The 27,365-nt window shown below is 38.2% G+C and overlaps 2 protein-coding genes across 5 annotated transcripts in view; one reads left to right on the top strand and one right to left on the bottom strand.

Moving 5' to 3' along the window:
• Positions 1-21,049, bottom strand: part of VASH2 (vasohibin 2) — a 37,381-nt gene extending 16,332 nt beyond the window's left edge. For 2 of the 3 annotated variants that reach the window (XM_039359624.1, XM_039359627.1), the window contains exons 1-5: positions 20,852-21,049; positions 19,205-19,646; positions 14,754-14,842; positions 12,574-12,630; positions 218-292 (exon numbers count right to left, since the gene is read on the bottom strand). In XM_039359624.1, the coding sequence (XP_039215558.1) occupies positions 218-292; positions 12,574-12,630; positions 14,754-14,842; positions 19,205-19,480 (497 nt within the window). In that variant the 5' untranslated portion in view covers positions 19,481-19,646; positions 20,852-21,049. Of the gene's footprint in view, positions 1-217; positions 293-12,573; positions 12,631-14,753; positions 14,843-19,204; positions 19,812-20,851 lie in introns of all 3 variants that reach the window. The other variant, XM_039359625.1, reaches the window with a different exon arrangement.
• An 82-nt stretch (positions 21,050-21,131) lies between these two features.
• The window catches only part of SPATA45 (spermatogenesis associated 45), a 38,287-nt gene continuing 32,053 nt past the window's right edge, over positions 21,132-27,365 (top strand). Inside the window, exon 1 of one of the 2 annotated variants that reach the window (XM_039359630.1) lies at positions 21,132-21,243. The gene's annotated coding sequence lies outside the window, so the exon portion shown is untranslated. Of the gene's footprint in view, positions 21,255-27,365 lie in introns of both variants that reach the window. The other variant, XM_039359631.1, reaches the window with a different exon arrangement.

Here is a 27,365-nt window from a genome sequence, read left to right as displayed (position 1 = left end):
TAGCCAGCACTTAAGTCCAATATTATTTGTTTTGATCAAGTATCCTGCAAGGAATCTCAAATGTACTTTCTTCCCCCACTACCCCTTGAGCTTAATAAAGAAGGGAAGAGTGACTCACCTAATGTTGATGTTGACACAGCAGCCAAGGAAGCTAATTAATTCTATTGTTTCTTTAATTTTAAAAGGTCAGACAAAGAAATTAAAAACAAAAGGATACATCCCTAGGATAACTGCTTCAAGGCATTTGATTGGCAAAGATTCCCTGGTCATTTCTTTTGCTGATTCCATTAGCCTAAAAAGTGATAAAGGAAGAAAAAAACAAGTTAATTTTTTGGAAACAAAACATGGTTTAAACAAATTATTGTATGTCTGAAAATGCTTTTCATATTCTGTAGCCTTGTTTACATATGGAAATTGAATTCTCCTTCCCCATTTATTTAGGAAGAAAGCTTCCTTTCCTATGTTCTGCCCTTGTTCCAGGAGGGGATGATCTTGGGGCAACATTCCAGGGTCCTGTTCATTGGAATGAGTAGAACAGCTTCCAAAGGCAGCAGGGCCAATTTATCACCTTTTACAGGAAATAAAATAATATATTTTACCACTGAAAATTTATGCAATCTTAAATCTGGAATCTAAAATCTAAAATCATTTAAGTTACAATTATGAGGTCAGTGGATAAGTCTGTTCAGACCACTTCCTCTCTCCATTCTTTATTGTAACTTCCCAAATCTTAGAACGTTTCCAGATAAATCTTTTATTTATGTACCCAATCTAAATTGTATAAATTTTATCCATTTATCCCAAATGACAAGAAACTTCTCTTGCGTTTGTTGCTTTAGGAAAGCCGAAATCTTTGCCATTTCCGCCAAATAAGCTACTTTAAGAAACCATTCCTGCAATGTAGGCAAAGACTCCTTCTTCCAGTATTGTCCAACTAACAGCCTCGCGGCTGTAATCAAATTTAACATCAATACAACCTCCTTTGTATCACAATCTGTAACTATACCCAGCAAGAATAATTGCGGAGTAAATTTTACCCTCCTTTTAAAAATTCTCTGGATATTCCACCATATCTTAATCCAAAATGCTTTTATCTCTCTACATGACCACCAAATATGATAATAAGAAGCATCCATATAGCCACATCTCCAACATTTGGGTTGTATGTCAGGGTACATAAGAGACATTTTTTGTGGATCAAGGTGCCATCTATAAAACATTTTATAAAAATTCTCCCTTAAGTTCTGTGCTTGTGTAAATTTGACATTTCTCACCCAGATGGTTTCCCAGATATCCAATGAGACTGGGACACCAAAATTCTGCGCCCATCTAATCATACAGTCTTTAATTAATTCCGATTCTGAATCCATTTCAACTAATACCCCATAGATTCTCTTAATATGGGTTTGTCTTTGATCCTTAACTTGCTTAATAAGATTTTCATCTTCTCTAAGAAAACCCAATTTACAATCCACCTTCCATTTATCTACTAGTTGCCTATATTGGAACCAAGAATAAATAATATTTTCTTGCGCTAAGTCTTCCCGTAATCTTAACTGCCAGTTTTGCCCATCCCATCTAAGTAGCTGACTATAAGACACCATATCCATTCTTACACCTCTTTTTATTCCTTCTATCGCATGCCAAGGTATAGCCCATAATGGAACTTTAAAATCACTTTTATAATATTTTCTCCAAGTCCTAAGTAAAGAGATTCTTAAAATATGAGATTTAAAAACCCAATCCATTTTTTTATTAAATATTAAATAGGCATGCCACCCAAAAAGTAAATCCCATCCCTCTAAATGAAGTATCTCCGGATTTGTCAAATTTACCCAATCACTAATTAGTGTTAAAACCACCGCATCATAATATAATTTCAAATTTGGTACCTTGAGTCCACCCCTCTCACGGAAGTCTTGCATAATTTTAAACTTAACCCTTGGCTTTTTCCCTGCCCAAATAAATTTATTAAGACCCTTCTGCCACTCACTTAAGTTAATCTCATTTTTCAAAATCAGTAACATTTGAAACAGAAAAAGAAACTTGGGTAGAATATTCATTTTTATCACTGCAATTCTTCCCATGAGAGATAATTGCAACTTCTCCCAATTCTTCAAGTCCTTCTGTACCCTGACCCACAACCTTTCATAGTTATTTTTAAATAATTTTACATTAGAAACAGACAGCATCACCCCCAAATATTTTACCTTATTAACAATCTCAAAACCCGTCAAGTTGGCCAAAATCTGCTTCTCCTGACTAGACATATTTTTAGGTAAAATTTTAGTCTTATTTACATTAATCTTGAAACCCGAAACCAAACCATAATGATGAATCAACTGTAATAAGTTTACTACAGAATAATCAGGTTGCGACAAAGTAACAACCAAGTCATCCGCAAAAGCTCTCAACTTATATTCTTTTTTATTAACTTCTATTCCTTTAATTTCCTGAGACTCTCGAATTTTAATCAATAATATTTCCAATGTTAAAACAAACAACAATGGCGATAAAGGGCACCCCTGTCTAGTACCTTTCTCTATTGTAAAAACCTCCGACAAACCTCCATTAACAATAAGTTGTGCCGTTTGTTTTTGATATATTACCGTAAGGGCTTGTAATATCTTTTCGCCAAAATTCATTTCTTCCATTACTCTTAACATAAAATGCCAATTCAATTGATCAAATGCTTTTTCAGCATCTAAAAATATGAGCCCTGCAGGAACTTGGTTGTTCTTGTCTAAATATTCTAATAAATTAATAATTTGTCTAACATTATTTTTCATGTACCTTCCAGTTATAAACCCTGATTGATCTTTATGCACAAGATGATGCACGACCCTCATAAGCCTATTTACCAAAATTTTTGCAAATATCTTATAATCCACATTTAAAAGAGATATAGGCCTGTAATTTTTTGGTAAAGTAAGATCTTGATCCTCCTTTGGAATCAATGATATAAAAGCACTACGCCATGAAGGAGGAATCTCTAAACCCTGTAAGATACCATTAAAAAGATCACTTAATGGTTGGATCATCTCCTCCTTTAGAGCTTTATAATAAACAGCTGTTAACCCATCCGTACCCGGTGCTTTCCCTAGTTTCAATTGTTGAATTGCTGAGGCAATTTCCTCCTTAGTAATTAAGCCATTAATTTCATGTTTCTGATCCTCAGTTAATTTGGGGAAACTTGCCTCAGCTAAATATTTATTTATATCTAGAAGTTGCACGTTAGTAGATTTGTATAACTTTTGATAGTAGTCCAAAAAAGATTTTTTGATCAATTCCTTCTGAAAAACTAGTTTACCCTTGTAATTTATTTTCTCTATTATTCTCTGTCTCTGTTTCTTTCTTAATTGATAAGCCAACCATCTCCCAGGCTTGTTAGCATTACAAAATGTATTTTGTTTCATAAACAATAAGTTAGTTGCAGCTTGATCTGCTATCAACATGTTAAATTGTGACCTTAATAACTTTACAGATTCTTTAATACTTTCATCAGAAGGATTTAAAATCAAGGACCTTTCTTTTGATTTAATTTCATCTTCAAGTTCTCTACGTTTCTGAATCTGGTTCCGCTTATGACAATTATTCATTTTTATCAAAACACCACGCATAAATGCTTTACCTGCATCCCATACCATTGACATTGAGGTCCCCTTATACATATTCAAAACAAAATAATCCTTTAAACACTCCTTTAACTTTTGAACATTCTTCTCTTGTCTGAACAAATTTTCATTAACTCTCCAGGATCTCCTTTCCTCTTTCTCTTGAATCAGCTCCATCCAGACTGGGCTATGATCCGTCAGTGATCTAGGAAAAATCTTTACATTCTTTACTTTATTATACAAATCCGTAGTAATAAAAAAAAAGTCGATTCTTAAAAAAGATTGGTGTCTATCAGAAAAAAAAGTGAAGTCTCTCTCCTCTTGGTTACATTCCCGCCAGTAATCCCTTAATTCCCAGTCTTCCTTCATATCAAAAAAGGCTTTAGGTAACCTTGCTTGTTTAAGAAAGGGAGAGGAACCTTTCTTATCCCTTTGTATATCTAAGACACCATTCCAATCACCCATTAATACCACTGATCTATAGTCAAGCAATGTTATTTTTTGATGTAACAGCTTATAAAATTGTTCCTGTTGCTGATTTGGAGCATAGAGTCCCACTATAAGTACCTTCTTACCATATATACCAAGTTCAATCATCACATATCTCCCCTGGGGATCTGATTCTACCAGACAAGCTGGTAGGTTTTGTTTGACATATATAACAACTCCCCCTTTCTTTCCAGGAGCAAAGGATACAAAATGAGATCCCAAACGAGCATTGACTAGATATTTCTGATCTTTGAGTAAGATATGAGTTTCCTGTAAGCAAATAACGTCATTGGTATGTTGCTTCAAATAATAAAAGATTTTTTTCCGTTTCTGAGGAGAATTCAAGCCATTAACATTCCAGGTCAAAAACTTTGCCATCTCCCTTGGCACGCAGCCTGGAGAAGACACCATCAAAATCTGAAAGTGCTGCATGTGTTGCATAACTCTTGGGTCTTGCTCCTCCCACCGGCGGTGATGCGTTTCCAGAAGAATTCTCTTTAGACTCTTTTTTACATTGCTCCTTCTCTTTACGCTTGTAAGCTGCACGAGTCATTCTCTGCTCTTTGACCTCCATCTGGCGTTGCCTTTCAGCTTGTATCATCCCAGCGGAAACCAAACTTAATGCCTCAGATTGCTGCTCGTCCTCCTTGCCACTCGGAGATTTCTGACCAGATGGAGTTGAGCCTGCACCCAGGACCGAAGTATAAAACTCTCTAGCTTTGTCAACTGTATTCAATCTATAACGTGTCCCCGCATGGCTCAAGACGATACCCATCGGAATTTCCCATCTAAATGGCATCGATCTGACTTTAAGCTCATTGGTTAAGAAAGCAAAATCTTTCCTGCTTCTTAAAATTTTGGATGGGATTTCCTTTAGAATGATAACATCTTGGGCAGCAATCTGGAATCTTTTGTTGTAAAAGGCTTGTATAACCTCATTCCGCAGGGACTTCTTTGTAAAATAAATCACCACATCTCTAGGCAAATTCTTCTGCTTGGCAATCCAAGAATTAAGTCTATACATTTTTTCCACTTCTCTGCTTAATTCTCCTTTATCCATATCCAAGGCCACTGCCAGATCAGTAAGAACCACCTCCACCAAATCTTGATTCATATCTTCCTTGAGGCCTCTAATCCTCAAAGCATACTCCATCTGTCTGTACTGAAACATCAAGATGTCTTCTTGTGAGGACTCCACCTTCCTTTCCACATCTTGAATTTTATCATCAAAAGAATCAACTTTGTTTTCCACTTCCTCAAGCCTTGCATCCAGCTTGACCACCACGGTAGCCAAACCTGAAACTGCTGCAAGTATATCTTGTCGCAAATCATTATTGTTTTCTTCCAGTTTGGTCTTTATCCCCTTTATCTCTTCTTTAAAATCAGATTTAATTTCTGATTTAATCTGTGTAGCAAATTGCTTCATTTCCTCTCTCATTTGGACTACAATCTCTCCCATTATACCTCTAACCTCTTGTACTGAAAGTCCAGGCAAAGGGGGGGAGGGTGGTGGCTGAGCCGGTGGTACATGTTTAGATTGTTGTTGTAATTGTGCAGTAGAAGTTATAGGAGAAGAAACAACCTTAGGTATTGAAGAAGGCTGCTGTCTCTTTGAAGCCATTTTAAAAAGCACAGTTCTCACTTCCCTTTCCCCTCCACACAAGAAGGGAGGAGGAAAGAAAAAGAAAAAGAATTTTTTAAAAGAGACACACTATAGTCCTTGAAAATCCAGAGAAAATCCAAAGAATAAAAAGGCAAACAAATCAAAAGAAAAAAAAATTCTATGCCAAAAACAAAAGCAAAATCCAATCCTTAAAAAGGGAAAGTAAAACAAAAAGGAAAGGAGAAAAAAACTCCGACACTTTCAAAACGCCATCTTAAATCCTTTCACTAATATAACAAAGAAAGGAAGGAAAAATAGTCAAAACCAAATAATAAAAAAAATAAACACCTAAATTATAAAACAAAAATCCTTTAAACTGCTCTGTCCGTTTAAAATTTACTCACCAAAATACTATAAACACGGAGATAGAAGCGGCAGTTTCTTTTGCTTCCTAGGAAGCAAAAACAGCTGGGAGGCGGAGATCAGCAGGAGCTCCGAGGGAACACTCCTTTCGCCCCCTCTAGAAATAAATCCAGAGGGGGTTCAGGGGTTCTACCTCTATTCCTGCGTTCTCTGTCCCTTCCCTTTGCCCAGGAAGGGAATTTCGAGCCGCGGGCCAGCTGATGCACGCTGTGCTCCGCGGCTCTGACACTTCGCCAGCTGGACGGCTAGAAGATAGCCGCCATTGCCGTCGCCTCGTACCGGAAGCTCCCGATAAATCTTTTATTATGCAGTTGCCAAACTAGTTGACAGCATGGCCAGGTACAGTGTGTCATACCAGCTTCCAGCTTCCTCATGCTGAAATAGTGTGGTGTTATGCAAATACATCAGCCTCTTGGCTTTTTTCTTGATTGCCAGATTTCATTTCAAATAGGAAATTTCTGCTTACAAAATATATGTAAACAAATAAACCTCATGTCAGCAGCAGCAAAAGGAGATGGTGCATTGGCATATGCCTATTCATTCAGTTAACCACTGGCCAAGAGTTTAGATCACTATCAAAATTCTGAAAATAGCCACTATCTTCTACAGTATTTGCAATTCCCCTATTTTTTTTTCTTATGCATGGTTTTCTTTTTCTTTTCACCAGAAAAAAAAAATTACCTGCCTAGCAACAGGACACATTTGTCCAAGAATGTCTTCATTCAAAGAACTGAGATTATGAAAGGGACTAAATTAGTTTGGCTGCTACAGCTTCTTACTCTTGTTCATGCCCTTCCATTAAAAAAGCTTTCATTATCCATCCCCTTTTTTTCAGAAGTACATGAAAACTCCTATAGATAAATACGGAGCATCCTTTTCTAAATTAAAAGGGAAATAGTAACATTAAAAATAGTGCCAACATTTTTCTTGGTATCTTGAAGCCTAATGTCAACGAGCACAGTCTACCAAAATATATATTTTAAATATATATATTTAAATAAATGCAACAAATATATTAGCATATTTTTTCAGAGAGACCGCTAGTCTCAAAATACATGATATAATAACTATATAGCATGTGCAGACTTTAATTTTTAACCTTCCTTTAAAATTGCTTTAAAATCCTTGTTTTCCTTGAAGTTTTTGGTTCAAGCTGTTCATTCATGCACATAACTTACTGCAGCTAAGGTTAGTTTTATTCATTTATAACATAAAATGTGAAAATACAAAAGCAAATAGTAGGGGACAATAGAAAAGGGAAAACAAAAAAGGTGTGAAGAAGGGGTGAAATAAAAGGTATTGACTTCCGACTCTCTGTTGCAGTAAAATCAGACATTAAAAATCACATCATTTTTTTCCACCTCCAGAAGCGGTTTTCAAGTAGAAACAAAAGTACTTATGTTCTCTTCTTTTATCTGCACAGTCAACTTGGCCATCTCTGCTAATTCCATCTGCTTTTGTAACCATTTGTCCATGGTAGGAATCGAGGCATCCTTCCACTTTTGTGCATAGAGCAATTTTGCCGCCATCACCATATATAAAATCAGAGTTCCAAATTTTTTTTCCAGTTCTCTTTCCATTAGACCCAGAAAGAAAGTTTCTGGTTTAATTTTTATGTTCACTTTAAGAATTTTCTGCATTAATGTATGAATCCTCCTCCAATATTTCTTTGCCTTATCACATGTCCACCATAAATGATAAAAAGTCCTTCTTTACATTTACATTGCCAACATTCATTTGAAATACCTTTATACATTCTAGATAAGCTAAGGTTAAGTATGTATATTAAAGGTTAACATGCTGGTTTTTTATTCCATTCTGCCTCCTCTCTCTCTGATGTTATTTATGTGATACACTTTAAATTGTAAGCTTCACCACCATTCCAATTCTCACTAAAGAAATACAACTATAAAAATGCAGACACACAGGCTGCTGTGCTAAAAATTGCTGCCCCAGCCAAATCCCCCAAACAATGTATATATTACTTTCAAACATCTTTCCATATTCTGCCTGGGATCACTAAACAAATGGTTCAAGATAAACCATGAGCTGACCATGGCATCCAAATGATCTGAAATATGTGCAGTAATAAAAGATTTGCTGTGGGGGGGGGGCACACACACAAACCTCCAAATACAAACTTCTAAACTTCTAAAAAAGGAAGAAGCCGAAATGTCTATGTCTCTTTATATGGATGGTTGTTTATATATGTTTGTGTAAATGCATACTTGCATCTATAGTTCTGTGTCTATATATACACATGTATTGCCGTGTTTCCCTAAAAATATAAGCCCTACCTCAAAAATAAGCCCTGGTTAAGACCCACCCACCGTCCTGCCTCTTCCCTTTCACTCCCCTTCCCAGCCAGACTGCTGGCACTCTCAGCAACCTGGCCCTCTTTGCAGCTCTGCCCACACAGCCACCAAATTGGCAGCCAGAACCGCAGAGGGGCGGGGAGGGTGCTGAAGCAAGCAGGCGTCCTGCCTGCAGCACCCATGCCGGCTGCCACTTCCCTACTAGAGCCAGAATGCTGTCACATTTCAGTAGATGCCGACCTTCCCTCCAGCGCGCCTGGGCAGCTGCTGGAGAGAAATGGGCCCATTCAGCGCCTGGTGCCCTTGGGGGGGGGGTTGCCTTGCCACCTGCTTTCCAGCTCCACCACATTTCTCTGCCATTGCAGAGCTGGATAGTTGCCACACCGCCGCCCAGATACCCTCGCTTCCCCCAAGCATTTCTTTGCTAACCTGATTTCCAGCTCCGTTGCATTTCTCCATTGCGCTTCTCCATTGTGTTTATTTATTTATTTATTTATTTATGAGACTTATATACCGCTTTAAGTGCAAGCACTCTCTAAGCGGTGTACACCAGTAAGCAATGTATATATATATTTACATTGCCCCCAACAATCTGGGTCCTCATTTTACCTACCCCGGAAGGATGGAAGGCTGAGTCAACCTTGAGCCGGTGAGATTTGAACCGCTGACCTCCTGAACACAGTCAGCTAAAGTGGCCTGCAGTACTGCACTCTAACTGCTGCGCCACCTCGGCTGCATGCAGAGAAACAAAAGAACTTTGTGGGACTAAAAAAATAAGTTCAATCAGACCTTCCAACTTCTCGCAAAAAAAAAAAAATCTCACAAAGTTGGAAGGTCTGATTGAACCTTTTTAGTTCCACAAACTTTTGTTTCCTTGCACCCGGCGATGGAGAAACATGACAGAGAAACGCAATGGAGCTGGAAATCAAAGAAATGCTTGGGGGAAGTGAGGGCATATGGGCAGTGGTGCAGCAAGCTGTCCAGCTCCGTGGTGGCAGAGAAATGCGATGGAGCTGGAAAGCAGATGGCAAGTGGGGCAGATCGGGGGGTAATCTACCAAGTCTTATGGCAGCGGCATTGGTGCACACGATGCACAATACGGCGTCCTGCCACGAGTGGCTGAAAGCAGCCACAGAACAAGTGGGGTGTGAGATGCCTGGCTACTGGAGCCTGCGGCACGGTAAGCGGGACACGGGGCAGATCCCTACTCACCTGCCAAGCTTCATGGCAGCAGCACTGTCCTGCTGCAAGCGGGCGAAAGCAGCCATAGAAGAAGTAGGGTGGTGGCTATGTGGGCTGCCGCTGTGAGGCGAGACAGGTGTGAAATAAGACATCCCCCCAAAATAAGAGCTAGTGCCTCTTTTAGAGATAAAAATAATAATAAGACCGGGTCTTATTTTCGGGGAAACAGGGTAGTATCTATATCTTTGTATGTATGTATACATATTCATACACACACACCCTTACAGTATTCACAGAGGGATGGATTTAGGTGTCTTGCAGCAACACAAAGATTCCATTTAATCCCACCTTCCAGCTCAGTTTGTTCTTCTCCTGCAGGTTCTATAGATAGAATAAGAGCATTTTCACAGCCTTCCTGAATTGTATTAGGTGAGTATTGAGTAAATCTCTGAAGGAGGAAAGGGTATTCCAAAGGAAAGGACCAGCCACAAAGAAACTTGATTTCTAGGCCCTCTTCCTAGCAACCTCAGAGGAGGGGATATTTAACAATCCGTGTTAAGAGAAACATATCAAATGAGCCATTCTTCCTCGGAGGAAATTGTCTTGATGATATCTGGAATTAAGTCATGTAGGGGTTTATAAGCTAAGCCCAGCACTTTAAATTGTACATGGAAACGTACCAGAAACCTATCAGAAATCAATGAATAAACTAAAGTCTTATTCCCCTCCCTGATACAAGTATATATGCTTCTCTTGCTGCACCTTTGTGGTAACCTACTTGGGGGCAGAAACAGGTCATCTTATCCTATATTATTAAACATATAGGGCTGCATTAAGTGGACCCTTTCATATTTGCAAACACATCTTACAGGCTGCAAGTACTGGAACCCAGAACCCTTTGAATTATTTCCACGGGCAAGACAGTAGCATGAGTTCTCTTGGACATATTTTAGGATACATTCAGAGTGTATGTTCTCATTCAAATGTGACCTCAGCAAACTTCTTTCCTAATTACAATAATCCTACATCATGCTTGTTAAAGTTAGGAATTATTTAGTTTTACATTTAACGATTGTGGGATAAATACTCTTCCGGCTCAGTATTGAAAGACTGAAAAGAAACTAGCTATCTCTTTTCTATGTCATTAGGTGTTGCCGGTTCTTCCACATGAAAATTGCAAGAAAATAGTTTCATTATGTGTCATTTCATTATGTGTGAAATAATTTCATTATGTGATTTATTTTAAAGAAGGGGAGGGCACTTTACTATACAAAGTTTTTTTTAATAATTATCAAAAAACAACAGGAGTACCATTTGAACACCATCAGCACTGAAAAAATCACTATCAGTCAATTGCAAAAGGCAGCTTTACTTGGAATAACTTTACAGTACATCCTGCAATGATATATTTAACACCACCAAACAACATCATCTGCTGATCCCACATCCTTGAGAAAGACCCAGTAAGTGGATAAAAATGCCAAATCCAGTTTAAACATCTGACTGACTGTGCGACAAACCATAATAAAAAGCTTTTTGAGCAAGTTGGATAGTTTGTACCAGGGACATTTTCATTGTCAATAGAAAAAGCAGCATGTAAACTTTAATATGCATCTCATCACAGATGGGTAAGCAAGGCATTCAGTAACAATGGGTACATTTTTCAGCAAAGACAGATGTGAAGTTTCTGTGCAAATGTTGCTTGTACAAATAATCTTTTTCTTTTTTCCCTTTCTTTTCAGAATGAATACACACACTCATACACACCTACTGTGGACAAAGATCCTAATCCAGTGTTTCTCAACCTGGCAACTTCAAGATATGTGGACTTCAGCTCCCAGAATTCCCCAGGCAGCCATGTGGCCAGTTTGAGAAACATTATCCTAGTCCCATCTTCACAGTTCTAAGTGAGAGAAACAGTCTATCAAAGAGGTTGGGAAGCTACCATCACAGCCAATGAAGCAAGCCAATACCAGGATTCCATATTAATTGGTTTTCTATGTTTCTAATACAGATACTTATACATGGGGTCTTCTATGTTAACATGATGGCCGAGTATTATAGAGTTAACACGATGGCCAAATACTATAGGAGTTAACATGATGGCCAAGTATTATAGGAGTTACAATCGAAACATTCCATATTAATTGGTTTTCTATGTTTCTAATACAGATACTTAGACATGGGGTCTTCTATGTTAACATGATGGCCGAGTATTATAGAGTTAACACGATGGCCAAATACTATAGGAGTTAACATGATGGCCAAGTATTATAGGAGTTACAGTCGAAACATCTGAAAGGTTGAGAAAGGCTACCTAGGTTTTCCTCTAGACCCAAAGCAGGAAAACTTTTTTCACACAGGGCTGCAGTTCCCCCTTCTGTCCTGCCGTAGAGGCGCAGGAGCATGCTCAGTGTCACTGTTACATCACTAGAGGAATGAGAGAAGTAACATTTTCAGAACCATTTCCCCCATTTTGGGGACTGTGTAGGTTTTTTAAAGAAGTCCTAAGGCTTAAGGCATTCATTTCATTCTTAGCCTTTTCACACCCACTACCACTCCAAATGAAAAAAGGGATCTAAAATTTGAGATCTGTCCTTTTGGGGGCCACACATGGACATGGGTTAGGTACATTTACATTAGATGATGGATTCTTCCTTAGTTCTTGTGCAGTTAGAAGGAAAACCGCAGACAATACATGCAAGAAAAGGAGCATAAGCTGTTGTCTTTGTGGTTTGATGGTGATGCATCATTGAAGGCTAAGAATAGAGACAGGTTGGATGTGTAATTTGAGAGATGATGAAATATTCAAGAAGAGTCTGTGATATGTGCTGTCAACAAGCATTGCACTATTTTATCTGTTGGGGCCATTTATTGGGTTTGCAAGCCCCTGTGTAAAAATCACAAGTCAATTAGAAAATCATTCTTTCTGCACAATGTTACATACCCACTTAGAGGTCTTGATTTCCTAATTTCGAAGAACTGAGTTCCCGTATGGTTATATCTGGATTTCATTTATTAAGACAAAGTGATTGCAAAATGAAGAAAGCAATAGTACATGTGTAAGATTCAAACAAATGAATTTGTCATAATCTTTTCAAAAAATACAAACCATTGAATATAACTAGGAAAAATAATTTAATTCACTTGAATCAGTCACTAGGCACCACCAGCTCATTCTTTGTCCATATCTTTATACCACAATCTTCAGTATTAAATGCAACTATCCAAGCAACAACAACAACAACACACACACACACACACACATTGTTTGGGGCTAGTACTTTGCTTCAGTAGTATTGTCTTCCTTGATAAGGTATGTTTCAAAGTTTTCTTTCACCTTGGTTCTTGACTTAGACTTTTGCCCATAACTTTCTTCCTGATGGGTCTAAGAAATAATCTAGGACTATAAAATCATTCAAAATGTCTTCCCTTCCAAAGAATAATGTTATAAGCAAACTATTACTCCTCCAAATACTAAAAAAAAAACCTTTCACTTTTCAGAAGGCATTATGAAACTATTTTGAGAGTTACTCAGATTGTCTCTGCATGCTTGTTCACATATAGATGCTTTTCTAACAGTGTTTTTGGAAGTGCTATCCAAATTGCTACAATTATTGAAAATCAGAATTTGTCTCCAGTCTAACTCCAAAGTGGATATCATAAGGAGCTATTTAGGCCATTAAGTTCAACTTTCTGCTCAGAGCAGGAATCCAAATCAAAGCATCTCAGCCAGATGGCTGCCTAGCCTTCCCTTGATTATATCCAATGAAGTAGGAACTACAATCTCTCTGAGTCAATTAGATTGCGGTTTGAACTGTTCAGAAATTTTATCTAATACTCAAAATCTATCTTCCTATAACTTATATCCACTGTTTTGTGTCTTGCACTCTGCAATGAGAACAAACAAATCTAGACCCTTTTCTACATGAACGTGCTTTCCAACATGTCTTTGCTACCCTTTCCTGAACCTGTTCCGATTTCTCAGAATCCTACTTAAATTATGGTGTTCAGAATTTGAGTAGGTATTTGAGCAGGGTTCTAATGAAAGTAAATGAGAGTAGAATCATTACATTCTGTGATTTGGAAACTAGTATTTATGCAGCCTAAAAGTGTCTTAGCCAAATCATACTGATGACTCATATTTAGTTTGCAATTAATCATTGTTCTAAAATCTTTTCTGCAAGTATTATTGTAGTATTATTATTACTGTAACAGTGCAGTAAACATAAGAATATAAGCAATATTGTGCTGATTGGACCCCTGGCCCATCCAGTCCAGCAGCCTGTTTTCACAGTGCCCAATCCACTGCCCAAGGAAATCTCCAAGCATATGACCTTCAGAGACAGAAACACTGGCATCAAGGCTAACAGCCATTGATCCCCATGGCTTCCATGAATTGGTCCATCAACCACGTTTCATGGTATAAGAATACATATCACCTACAGTATTTCTACTGCTACAATATATTGCCTTTGATGCTGCTGCATTGTTACCCCAATGAGCCAAGCTGATCAGATTGGAATCAGTTCTGTTCAGGCCAGATAGGGAATAGGAGCATTCTAACCTCAAGTATGAGAAAACAATAGCTATAGTCCATTGACTGAATAGGACAGAAGAACAAAGCTTAAAATTTAAAACCTTTATTTTGTATATATAAAGGGCTTAACTTGTGTGTTCTGTTGTAGCTGGATTATCCTTATACATATGAATTCTTTCTTGTCTGTAATAAGGCAACTTATCTTGCAGTTCTGAGTCCTTAGCACTGTTGCTATCAAGTTCCTGAAGGAAGGGTTGGGTTCATCAAAGGTAGATATTCCCTGCCAAGGTCTGACATTCTATGTACCATGATCGCAAAAAAAGTCTGATAGCTGTTCAATCTCCTGCATCAATTACAATCTCTTATGTGCTTTTAGAGCTACGTGTGGCATTCCAAAGGGCAAGGGCAACATCTCACACTTGAGTAATCTCATAAAGCTACAGAAGCGTTGGAAAATACAGCAACAGCACTTTTCATTCCTTGTTATTCCTCAAGTCATCTTGATTCTCTACTGAATTATCCACTCTCCCATTTTCCTTAACAAATAAGATTAATAGCCCTTTTTAAAAAACAAAAATAAAGGATACTGCAGCATCTTCATGTAATTCTGTATTGCCTGAAGCCAGTCTGGGATCATCATGGAAGCCTTGTAATTTGGCACCGACGGCACAGAAGGCTGCATAAAATGAGACAGAGACAAGTTGGGAGAGGTCATTGTTTGAGGTAGACAGCCTAAATTGTTTTAGTTGAATAGAGAAGAAGAGCTGAACTGTAATGTGAAAGAGTTGAAATGAACCTCTGCTAATGCAGATCCTATCCCTGTATTTTATCAGATTAAGACTCACTGAGCAAAGTGAGATTTATTCCCAGATAGGTGTGCAAATGTGCAGCATCAGCATACATTGTCTGAAAAAAGACCTAACTTGCTAAGGATTTGTCTTTCTTTAGTTTCAAGCCAGCTTTGCCAAATTAAAGCATAACCCACAGAAGACCATTTGCCATCTTTCAAAATCCTCCCTGCTCCAAACCTTAGAATATCCATACAGCTGTTCATGCAACTGAAGAAAGAAGCTCCTTCTGAGATTCATATGTCACAATTCTGTGCTAGCAATTGACAAGAGAAGAGAAACAAAGGGACATTGTCTATTAACAAATAATGCGCTGAGCATCTAAAACAAAAGCAAGCTGTCCAATTTCTTTGGCATAAAAATATTGGGTAAGAATTAAGAGTGAATCTTTAAAGAGCAACTTTTATTGCTCTTTAAAGATTCTTAAAAGATTGCTCTTTTATTTTATTTTCCAGATACAACAATTATTGTATCTGGAAAATATAATAATTAAGATTGTATCTGTGCAGACTCATAATTTGATATAGGTACACAAAGCATAATAGTTTTATCTGTCTGGACAAGCCTATTCCTTTAAATGTGATGCTAACCTTCAAATATTTACAATGTGTTTCAGCTTCTTGTATGCATTATCCCTTATTATCCAATCCTGTTCTCCCACTGCACAAGGCTGTGTTTAGGAGGGCTTTCAGGAAGGCTTGCTCATATTTCTCATTTTCAAACATAGTATTTTTGGCTCAGTGATGGGCTGTAGACAGTGACTATCAGTGATCCTTCAGATGTGTTATAGTACAGTTCACATCATTCCTAGATACATGGCCACCACTGACCATATTGGCTGAACTGTATGGGTGATGGGAATAGTACAAATATACTAGGAGATTATCAAGTTGGGACAGCTTTTTTATATTTGTCACAGCGATACAAGTACTTTGGCTGGTGGGGCAAAAAGGTAAATATCCAGAGTCTGGTTTATACTGATAAAAGTTGCTGGTCACTTTCTTCCTTTAGTAGTCACATATAGTAGTCAATGTAAATGACGTAGATGCACTTGTTGACTGCCAGTCATTATCCCAGTAGCATGGTTTATAAGTAGACCAGTATTTTCCCTTAATCTTTTAATTCAAGGGTGGATAAATTCTGCCCTGTGTCTCTATGATTCCCCTCATGTCCCTTTTTTGCAGACCCCAACTATATCGGGAGGGGGGGGACAGGTGTCTGCCAAAAATTAGCAGTTGTTGCCAATTAAGCAAAAAGCACAAAAAGCACTCAGATGCAGCTTAATACATTTAAAAACAAAGTATCACAGAAACAAAACCTGAACAAAAGCAGACCATCTTCAGTAACTTAGGATAAGCATTGAAGAGCCGATACTGAAATAAATTACTGATGCCATTGGATCTCTCCACAGAATCCCTACCCACTTGCTTTCATTGGGTTTAGAATATAGTAATTATATAATATGAACCATCCTGTCTTATTATCTTCATTTTCAAGATTGTCTCTGGAACCCAATGGTCATGTGGCCTGTTCCCATGTACCTAGGAAAGAAAACAAGCTAAACTGGCATAGTAGAGTATCCTGCGAAGCTGAAAAGGATGCTAAGAAACAATCCCACCAGTTTGTCTTACATTAAATTGGTATTATGAAATTGGTTGTGCCCATCATGACATCCATTTTATGAACAAGCCCACCATCATGCAACCATACTGTGAGGCCTTATTATCAGATCCACTGACTCACAAAGATGGCTTTATCTTGCTTGAGATCTCCATGTAGCAGATGTATTTCAACTAGAAAATTAGTAGTGTTGTGCTGCAACATCATTCTGTATCTCTTTATCACAGTTCTTGTACTTGTGCTTACAATAGGGACTTTGTTAAAAGAAAAAGACAACATGCCATCCATAAACTGAGTCCCCCATTTTCCCTTTAATTTGCTCCTACAAGTAAAGCAGAGAAAAACATGCTTCTATTGCCCAGACAAATGAATTTTTAAAATGCCAAGATCCTGATTTGGCCACTTGTCAGTTTCTCCATTGGTATAATATATGCTTCCTATAACACAGAAAGATTTTCCAAGTCTGGTTCCCATCACCAGAGCAATGCCACAGGAAGAAAACAAATCCAGCAGACTGATCCCAGCAATGCTGTCCTTGCCTATAGCTGCTAAGACACAAGAGGACGAAATGAAGAACCCCCACCCAAGGCTCTTCTTCAGCATTTGGTCTTACAGACAGAACAGGTGGCTGGAAGGGATGCTGTCTCTGAAGGGTATCCATTGCAAGTGTTTCCATCCTTTGATTGCCAGCTGTTTTATCAATCATCAGAGCTCTTCAGTCACAGGTCACGTGATACAGAATTAGGATGGCAAATGGAAAGGAGATGACACATCAAGGCAGCACCTGCTTGGATAGCTTTCACTTACTTAAGCCAGATTCTTATCCCTTCATAGCCAAAGGGAAACCTAGCTGCAGGAATCTTGCCCCATAATACTCTTATTAGAAAATGTCACTAATGACTTTTTCTTTCAGATGTCATGTACCAGAGATATTGCAATTTGGTACTTGTTTTACTGTTCAGAGCTGGGACAGCACAGTAATTAGGTGTTAGGGTTTAACTTGCACTGGAAAGAGTAGGTTCAACCTCAGCAACATCCATAGGTTCTCCCTGATTTGCCAGAATGATGAAAACAGTGTAATGTCATAATCTCCACCACTTTGAATATGAGTGACATCGTGAAATATATAGAAGACGGGCAGGGCTGGCATCATAACACTGCATTTGTCACTCTGCCACACTCTGCCTGCCCTCACCCCCAGTCGATAGGACTCTAGTTCTCCCTAGAGAATCAAGAAATAAACTGAAAGACCTCAGTAGGTTAGGAATAGATTGTCATGGAGAAAATCTATTTGAAAGCAACTTGATGACTCACAGGACCTTGAAGATCCAGCAGAAATAAACAGTTTCTAGAGATAAGAAACCTGTTGACTGATAGATACTGCTGAGCCAAATCTCCATTAATCTTGCCCACATGTCCAATGGCAAGAGATGTTGGGAACTGTAATTTTGCCAATTCTAAAGTGCCAAAGCTGTGCATTCCTGGTCTAGACAAAGTTAATCTACCTTGGTATGAAGCAGTGACTAGTGTGACAGGTGAGTAATGCAGATGTTCAGAGTGAGAAAACCACTTATTTGTAAGTTACTGCAAGCTTCTAATTCCATCCTGTTAAATCCAACATCTTGACACTTCTCAGCAAAGTGGTGTTTTTCCTGCCAAATTCAGCTGCTGTGCCACTTGTGATTTCATTCCATGTTGCTTATCACAGAGCTGCAAACTTTCACAAATGTTCCTGGTGATAAGGAACTAGACTGCGCATTTTCAAATGTGAGGAAAGCAAATAGCTGCTCAAAATAAGCCCTTGGTATAGAAATGCCCAGGTGACAATTAACTGTTAGCACTTTTGGTTGCAACTACAAATATTTCCTCCAGGGAAAAAAATGAGCAGCTGTTGAACTACATTCATATATGTCTCAAGGGTTTATGAAAGCAAATACAGCCAAGGCTGAGAGACAATTAGCCCTCCACAAATAAAAAGATTCTGAATCTTGAATGAGTAGGACTCAATTATTTTTCAAGCAACTTTCTGCCTTTGAGGCTGAACAGAAAAATCTGAAACATGTCAATAGCTCTCAGAATCCAGAACAAGATTTCAGTAGTTACTAGACACCTTTTTATTTTTATTTAGCTCCATTCCTATAGGTAGTTCCCCCCTCCCAGCCCAGCTTAGTTCACTATCAGTAAACTCCATATACACTTCTATATAATTTTCTCAGTAGTAATTTGGCAGTGATCTATTCTCCCCATCCTCAATTATCCTCTAGGTCTAGGATAATTTTTGACTTCACAGTCTACTTCCCAAGCCAACCAGATCTGACTATTTCTGGCTTTTTCCAAGTTTCACCAAAGTTAACCCATTGCTGATAAAATTCCCAGCATACACCATTATTTCTTTTTTTGAAAAAAGAAGCAGTAATACCTATCTATCCCATCCCCTACAGAAAGTAGAAATAGTAGAAATAGTAAAAAGTAGAAAAGTAGTCACATAAACAAGAAAAGAAACCTTCATGCACCCTGGCCAGACAGTTGTAGAAAACAAAGACTCAGAGGGGGGGAAAGCCATAACTTACTTTTGTAAGGAAAGCAGCACTCCTTATAGCCTCCACCATCTCTCTGCCCGAAGGGTGGACCTTCGCCACATGCCCCCACATTCTCTCCCAGGTCTGCCCATCAATTGGAAAACCGCTCTTGTTGACAAGGAATACTGCTCCTCCATCTTTATCCTCCTCTTCTGAGCCCCCATTGTTGGCAGTACTGAGCGTCCGAGTGTGAGAGCTTCTGGAGCGGCCCCCTTTGTCTCCCTTGGGGTGGGAATTGTGAGCAGCTTTGGAGCCAGAGCCAGTCATTGTGAGCTCTAAAGGAACCAGCAGTCTGACCCTGGTCAGTGTCCCGTCAAGCAAGCCTGCTCCATTCTGCCCCCTGCTCCTGCCGAATGAATGAGCCTGGCATGAAACTGCTTGCTAGCAGCCACCAAGCAGGTGGTGGAGAGCTTGTTCCTTATACAAGCAGGATCTACAAAGACACAAGGAGTGGAGAACAACATGGTATCAGCAGCATCAAGCAGCCAAGCTCAACCTTCCCACCAAGTGCTTTCCAGCCACGCCAAACTACAACTTCTATTATCCCCAGGCAGTACTGTGTAGTGGTACAATCCAGGGTGGCTGGGGATGATGAGCACTGCAATCAAAGACATATGGAGAGCATCAGGTTGGAGAAGACACAGGGTTAGATAAAACAATCCATTTTCAGAGACTTTGCAGGGATGACCACATTCCCTCCTTAGTGTGTTTTTTTTTAATTTACCAACATTTTAAAACCATCCATCTCCCTCATAAACTTCGTTTGGTTTGCATGCTACAAGGAATCATACTAACCAAATGAGCAAAAAAAAACACGCTTCCCCCCCACTCCACCCCCAACTCCCAACAAGGTTAATAGTAACCAAAGCTTAGGATGCTGCATGGTGTGTACTTGCAGCTGAGGTCTTTGACCTGATTAAGCGGGTAGTGTGAACCCAGCCACCGAGTATCCTGTTATCAGCTGGAAATAGCAAACGATAGAAGGACCTTTCTCAAAGCCCTATTTTACTCTATTCACTTGTCAAACAAAAGGCAATCCTCAGGCTGCCTCTCAGCAGGGGGCGACAGCAGCCAGCCAAAAAGCCGTTCTTTCAGTCTGAGAAATGTCTCACAAAAGGAACGGGACGCCTCGCTATTGCGGGCTAGCGCTTAGATTTCGAAGACCGGAGCCTCGCTTAATGCGAATTGGCCACGCACAGAGGACGTTGCCGCCACATCCCGGCTCAGCTTTTGGTGGGGACCCACAAAGGAAAACACACACATATACACATACACAAAGAGAGTCCTGAGGGGAGATTCCAATAGCTCTGTGCGCATTCCCACGTTCACCACCCTACTCCTTATTGTTCAGAGATGGGAAAGCCGGAAAGCTCAATGGCGTGCAGCAACCAGGGTCGGACTGCTGTAAAGAAAACGCAAGCACGCTTCCATATCGTTTTGACAACCTTCAGGCGGGACGGTTTGGGTTCTGGAATATGCGCGTGTGAAACGAAGCCAAGGGGGGGGGGGTGTCTGGCTGGCCCAGTCACCGCAAGCCTTTTCTTTTTCTCAAGGAAAATAATTCTTCCCTCCATCGCTCGCTCGGCTACGAGGACCCCACCCATTTTCCCGTTCCCGCTGCGCGGCCGCTAGTCTTACCCGATCGCCAGAGGATTCATTGCACCGGAGCCTCTCCAGGCGGCTGCGGCTGATGCTGCTCCTGCAGCTGACTCCGACGCCTTCGCCTTAGTCCATGTTCCATGATCAAATGTTACTCTCTGACATGTAACCATGTTACCCGGCAGCTGGCGACATTCGGAACGTGCCCATTGGGCGCCGCAACAAAGAGGGGCGGACTTAAGGGAGTCGGGAGGCAGCTCATAGAGGCGTTGCACACTTCTGATTGGTCGGAAGCTCGGCAGGCTAACAAGGCCAGCCCGGGAAATCTAATCGGTTAGCATCTCAAACCCCTCCGTCCTGTCAATACGAGCTTGGACAGGGGGGCTCTCCTCAGGAAGTAAGAATTCATATACGATATTGCACCTCATGAGGTACATCAATAGTTAAGTAAACGTTTTATTTATTTTATATCCCACTTTATTATTTTACGGATAATTCATCTGAATCCTCCAGTATATATTCTGCCCCCAGAGATGAAGCGGGGGCCCCCTCTCCCGGCCTTTTGGAAATGCTTGAAGACCTAGCTCTGCCGACTCCCTTGGGGCCACAGAGGAGCAGGCTCTCACGGGGCTTGTTAGAGCCTTAAAGGTTCTTCCCGCCTTTTTAATTTTAATTATTGTATTCCTGTTTCAAATGCCTCCTGATATAGCATTTATATACAGCTTTTGTTTTAATGTCTAGTAGACTACCAAAGTAGCTCTGAGAGACCAGCAGTTTCTAAATATGATTTATATATACATATATTTCGCATGCAGTGGATATAAAAAGTTTACACACCCCTGTTAAAATGCCAGGTTTTTGAGATGTAAAAAAAATCAGACCAAGAAATAAAATAAATAATAGCCAGTATACACCTGCCCTCAATTAAAATTAACTCTGATCAAGCTCACATCAAGTTCAGCTCCTCTTACCGGTAGTAGGATCTTTCTGACATTTACTCACTTGCCTCTTACATCAAAAGCCATGGTTTTCCAAGGACATTGAAGGCATGGTCTTACAACTGATGAAAAAAGAAGAAAGCTATTCCGAGAGGCTACCAAGGGTCCTACAGCAACGTTAAAGGCACTGCAGGAATATATCTGGACTGCGGATATATTCTTACAAAGAAGAACCTCCAAGGCCAGCTACATTTTGTAAAAACCTACATCAAGTCTGACAAAGGCATGTTGGAAAATGTCTTATGGTCTGATGAGACTAAGGTTGAACCTTTTGGCCATAAAAGTATGTTTGGTGCAAAAACAGCACTACACAACACCATACCCACAATGAAGCATGGTAGCAACAGCATTATACTTTGGGACTGCTTTTCTTTAGCTGGAACTGGGGCTTTAGTCAAGGTGGAGGGAATTAGGAATAGTTCCCAATATTAGTCAATTTTTGGTACAAAACTTTAAGGACTCTGCTAAAATGCTGAAGATAAAGAGGAATTTCACCTTTCAATAACAAACAATGACCCTAAACAATTTCAGTTTGTTTTTCAATTTAATTGTACAGTTTATATGTTATATTAAAGGTGGGGGGGGGAATCTGAAGTGATTTATCTTGGTCTGGTTTATTTTTACATCTCAAAACCCTGGCATTTTAACAGGGTGTGTGGACTTTTTATATCCACAGTATGTGTGTGCGTAGAGTGTGTTTGTGAGAGTGTGTCTATGGAGATTCTCAGTCATCCCGGTCATGATTGTCCCAAGGGTGCTTTTTCAAGAGTTAACTGGACTTTGTTTTTCTTTGAAGACATTTCATTTCTCATCCAAGAAGCTTCTTCAGCTCTGACTGGATGGTGGGGAATGGAAAGATTTATATTCCTTGCAGCCAGCTGATCATTTGCATTCTTTTAGAGAGTCGTTGAGGCTACTGGGAGGTTTATCTGTGTTCTCAAGGTTACCTGAGTAGTGCAAGTGGGTGTGGAGTCTTCTTGAAACTGTTGAAAGGAAAGAGAGCATTATATGCGGTAGCTACACCTCTAGTTATACTGTATAGTATCATCTGTTTCTTCTGTTTTCTAGCCATGTTAATCCATAAGAAGGAAAGGTTGAATAGTTGGGGGGGGAGGGAGGCAGCATTAGAACTTGTTCTTTTAAAAGCACCCTGAGAGAAAATCCTGTGTGCTCAGCATTTTTAGTAGGCATATTTTTGGTAATATAAGTGCACTAATCCTTTCACCTGTAGCTCAGAAGTCCTAACATTCCAGACGCAACTTGAACTGGTGTTCATTTTCACACAAAAAATATTTTTATTTTACGTTTCAGTCCCATAATATGTTCAGCTTTAAGAAAGGAAAGACATCTGTGTATGAAGATAAAATTGATTAGTAGCAAATGTGCAACCCAACCTGTAAACAAATTTAATTTTCCATAGTGTTGTTATGTACAGCTATAAGTACAATACCAACTTGCTTGCAGGAATGAACTACTAGACATTCAGCTGTTACAAGTTTGTAATTCACCATGGTCTCAATGCACAAATGTGCTCTGTGCTGGAGGTTTCACACCTAGAAAAAGGGAAAGATATTGCTAAATATAAATAAATACGGAATTCATATTATTACACAAAGGACAGAAAAAGACAGCCATTAAAAAAATTAAGTTCTGCTTTTACTCCAGAGATAAGCAACTCATAGCTCATGGAGTAGCTGGTAATATTCTGAACTGTCATCCAACTTTCTTTCCCACTGGGAACCACCAGCTAAGTTAAACTGTTGACCTATTCTCACCATAAGAAGCTTATCTGTTCCTACTAGTACTCTTAAGACGGGTCTTCAACCTTGGCAACTTTAAGACTTGTGGACTTTGCTGGCTGAGGAATTTTGGGAGTTGAAGTCCACAAATCTTAAAGTTGCCAAGGTTGAGGACCCCTGCTCTAAGATATCTCTAACAAGAAAGGGGAAAAAAACTTTTAAGCAATTGCAAGCCGATTTCAGCACAGCATCATCTAGATGCCATTTCTTGCAATAAATCCAGAAGAAGACAATTTTTAGATGTCAATATAAAGTGAAAAATATGGGATTAAAATTACACATAAAGATCATCAAATTAATGACAAAAGATAGAACTATCAGCCTTAGTCTTGTCTAATATTTCTATTTAAAACTTCCAAAGTTAAAATAAATAACAATGGAAATAGTGGACATCCTTGTCTTTTTCCTTTCCTTATGTTGAAATTCTCTGTATAATCTCCATTTACAATCATTTTTGCTGTTTGTTTGTGATATATTATTGTAATTATAAAGTTTTGTCCAAGTCCATTGTTTTTAGTTGTCGAGTCAAAATTGCCAGGAAACATTATCAAATGCCTTTTGAGCATCTAGAAATACTAATGCAAATTGTTTCCCTGGATGTATTTCATAATATTCCAATATGTCCATTATAACCCTTAAATTATTTTTTATTTGTCTCATTGATAGAAATCCATTTTGATCTGGATGTATAAATTCAGTTAGAAATCTTTTCAGTCTCTCTACTATTATTGAAGTAAAGATTTTATAGTCCACATTTAGTAATGATATTAGTCTGTAATTTTTTATCTGTGTCAGGTCTGAGTCCTCTTTTGGTATCAAAGTAATATTTGCTTCTATCCATGTGTTTCGGAGTTTAGCCACCAATAAAAGTTCATTACACACATCTTTCAGCAGTACACTTAATGTACATTTGTACAACTCTGCCGGGAGCCCATCTGGTCCCAGTGTTTTTTTCTTTCTTTTTTTTTGTTTTGTTTGTTTTCTTATAGCCTCTGTCAGTTCCATCATTGTTATTTTCTCATTTAACATAGTTTTAAAGTTTTCTGGAATTTTTGATAAATTATTTTTTCCATATATTGAATCATTTTCTTCCAAAAAGGTTTTGTTTTGCTCTTTTAATTTGATGTGCTAATTTTTCTGATTCTATTAAATTTAATTTATGTTTTATTATTTCCATTTGTCTTTTTAGTATTTTGTTTTGTGGATTTATTTGAAGTTTTAATTCTAGTTTTTTAAATTCTTCTCTTAACAGTATATATTGTGGTCTTTTTTTCTTTGTTTTTTTTTTCTGCCATGTATGTTATAGCTATACCTCTAAAGCAGAGGTCTCCAACCTTTTGGGCACCAGGGACCAGTTCTGTGGAGAGAGGTTTTTCCGCAGACCAGAGGGTGCATAGTTTTGTGCTGCCTGCATCCCACAGGTGGGGCTTTGCTTGTTTGTGCGGACCGGTTGCTGGCATGCCATGGCCCGGTACTGGTCCACGGACCAGGAGTTGGGGACTCCTGCTCTAAAGTATGCTTTGGCTGTATCCCATACATTTTGTAGTGTTGTATCTTCTTTTCTTTTTTTTTTCTTTAAAAAAGAGCTCCATTTTTTTGTTGCTAATTCTATAAATTCTTTCTCTTTTAATCTGGATTGGTTCAAAGTCCATCTTAGGGGTTTTTTTGTATTCCTCTCCACGTCATTTTTAAAGGATTATGGTCTGTCCAAGTGGCTAATTCTATCTCAATCTCCTGCATATTGGTTCTTAGTTCAGGCGTCATCCAAGTCATGTCAATTCTGGACCAAGATTTATGGCTATTTGAGTAAAATGTATACTGTAGTTTTTTTGGATTAATTTTCTCCAAGTATCTTGTACACCAATTTCCTCTATCATCTTAAAAAAAGTCTTAGTCTTTTTCTTTCTCATTTTGTTATTTTTATAGTCCAATGTCCCGATGTCTACTATTGCATTAAAATCCCCTACTAGGCAAATGTTTTGATATTCCATTTCTGCTATTTTTCTATGAAGATTTTGATAGAATTCTTGTTTATTGTTTGGTGCATATTAAATTAAAGGACTAGAAATAAAAGGTGAAACTTATAAATTGCAAACATTTGCAGATGACTTGGTATTCATTCTAGAGGAACCTTTAGAGATGATTCCTAAATTATTAGAAAAAATAGAACAGTTTGAGAGATAGTAGGACTGAAGATAAACAGAGAAAAAAAAGTAATAGTTAAAAATCTTACAGATAAACAAAAAAAATGACAGAAAAAATAGAATTACAAATAGTTAAAAAGGTTAAATACTTGGGAATATACCTGACAGCAAGATGTTCAACAATAAAGGAAGTAACTATATAAAATTACTGAATCAAATAAAACTTGACTTGGAAAAATACAAAAACTTGCAACTGTTGATTAGCTATGGTGAAAATGAATATATTACCAAAAATATTGTTTTTATTTCAAACAATACCTATAAAACTGGAGAAAAAATTCTTTGATGATCTAAATTCTCTAATTTTAAAATTCATTTGACAAGGAAAGAAAGCTAGAATTAAATTGAAAATGTTACAAGAAACTAAGGAAAATGGAGGTTTTGGCTTGCCAGAGTGGGTTTTATATTATCAAGCATCAGTACTAACATGGGTAAAAGAATGGATAACTCTTAGAAATAAAAGGTTGTTGTACTTGGAAGGGCATAACTTACAACTCACTTGGCATGCTTTCTTATGATATGGGGAAAATAAAATTCATAAATATTTTCAAAACCACTATATTAGAAATGCATTATTATTAATATGGAAAAAAATAAAATGTAAAATTTCAGAACAGCTCTCAACAATGGAAGCATTTGTACATCCAAATTTAGTCAGTCTTGAGAAAATATGGACACACAAAGATATTCTAAACTCTGAAGGGAATTTAAAATCTAAACAAGAGATGGAAAATCAGGATTTTGATCTATCACGGTGGGCATATTTACAAATGCAAGTGAGATATGGCAAAGATGTTAAACTGTACAGATTTTATAAAGAGCAGACCTTGTTTATTAACCTCTGATGAGAAATTAATTAAGAAAATGTATAACTTTATTGAATTTGAAAATGGAAAATGAACAAGTAAAAGAAACAATGATAACATGGGCAAAGAATTTTGGATACAATATAGACTTAGAGAAATGGCAAAACTTATGGGAAAGAAATTATAAATTGACAATGTCAACTTCTTACAAAGAAAACTTATATAAAATATTTTATAGATGGCACTTGCCACCAGCAAGACTAGCAAAAATGTTTAAAAATATGTCAGATAGATGTTGGAAATATAATCATAAGTCAGGTAATTATCATGTATGGTGGATATGTGTTAAAGCAAAGAGATATTGGACAAAAATACATACTTGGTTAGAAAAGATGTTGGGAAAACATGCAGATTTTAAACTTGAACTTTTTTTATTAGGTATAATGCCAGAAAAGCTTGACAAACAAAATATATACTTGATTTTACATGTGATAACAGTGGCAAGAATCATATTCACACAATATTGGAAAAATGAAGAAATACTACCAGAGGAAGAAATAATAAAAAAAAATGCTAGATTGTGCGGAAATGGACAGACTTACTCTAAGGTTGTAAGAAAAAGAAGAAACAGAATAATTTCAAACTTGGGACTTATTTTATCGATGGCTGGAGAAAAGAATAAGGGATTAGGAATTCAATTTGCATTAGTGAATGATAAACTCAGACAACACATTTGTTGAATAAGT

This window comes from Crotalus tigris, unplaced genomic scaffold, assembly GCF_016545835.1.
Source record: "Crotalus tigris isolate CLP2741 ecotype Arizona unplaced genomic scaffold, ASM1654583v1 scf7180000019097.2288821080:1192077, whole genome shotgun sequence".
Classification (NCBI taxonomy): Eukaryota; Metazoa; Chordata; class Lepidosauria; order Squamata; family Viperidae; genus Crotalus; species Crotalus tigris.
This window is presented reverse-complemented; position numbering and strand designations above follow the sequence as displayed.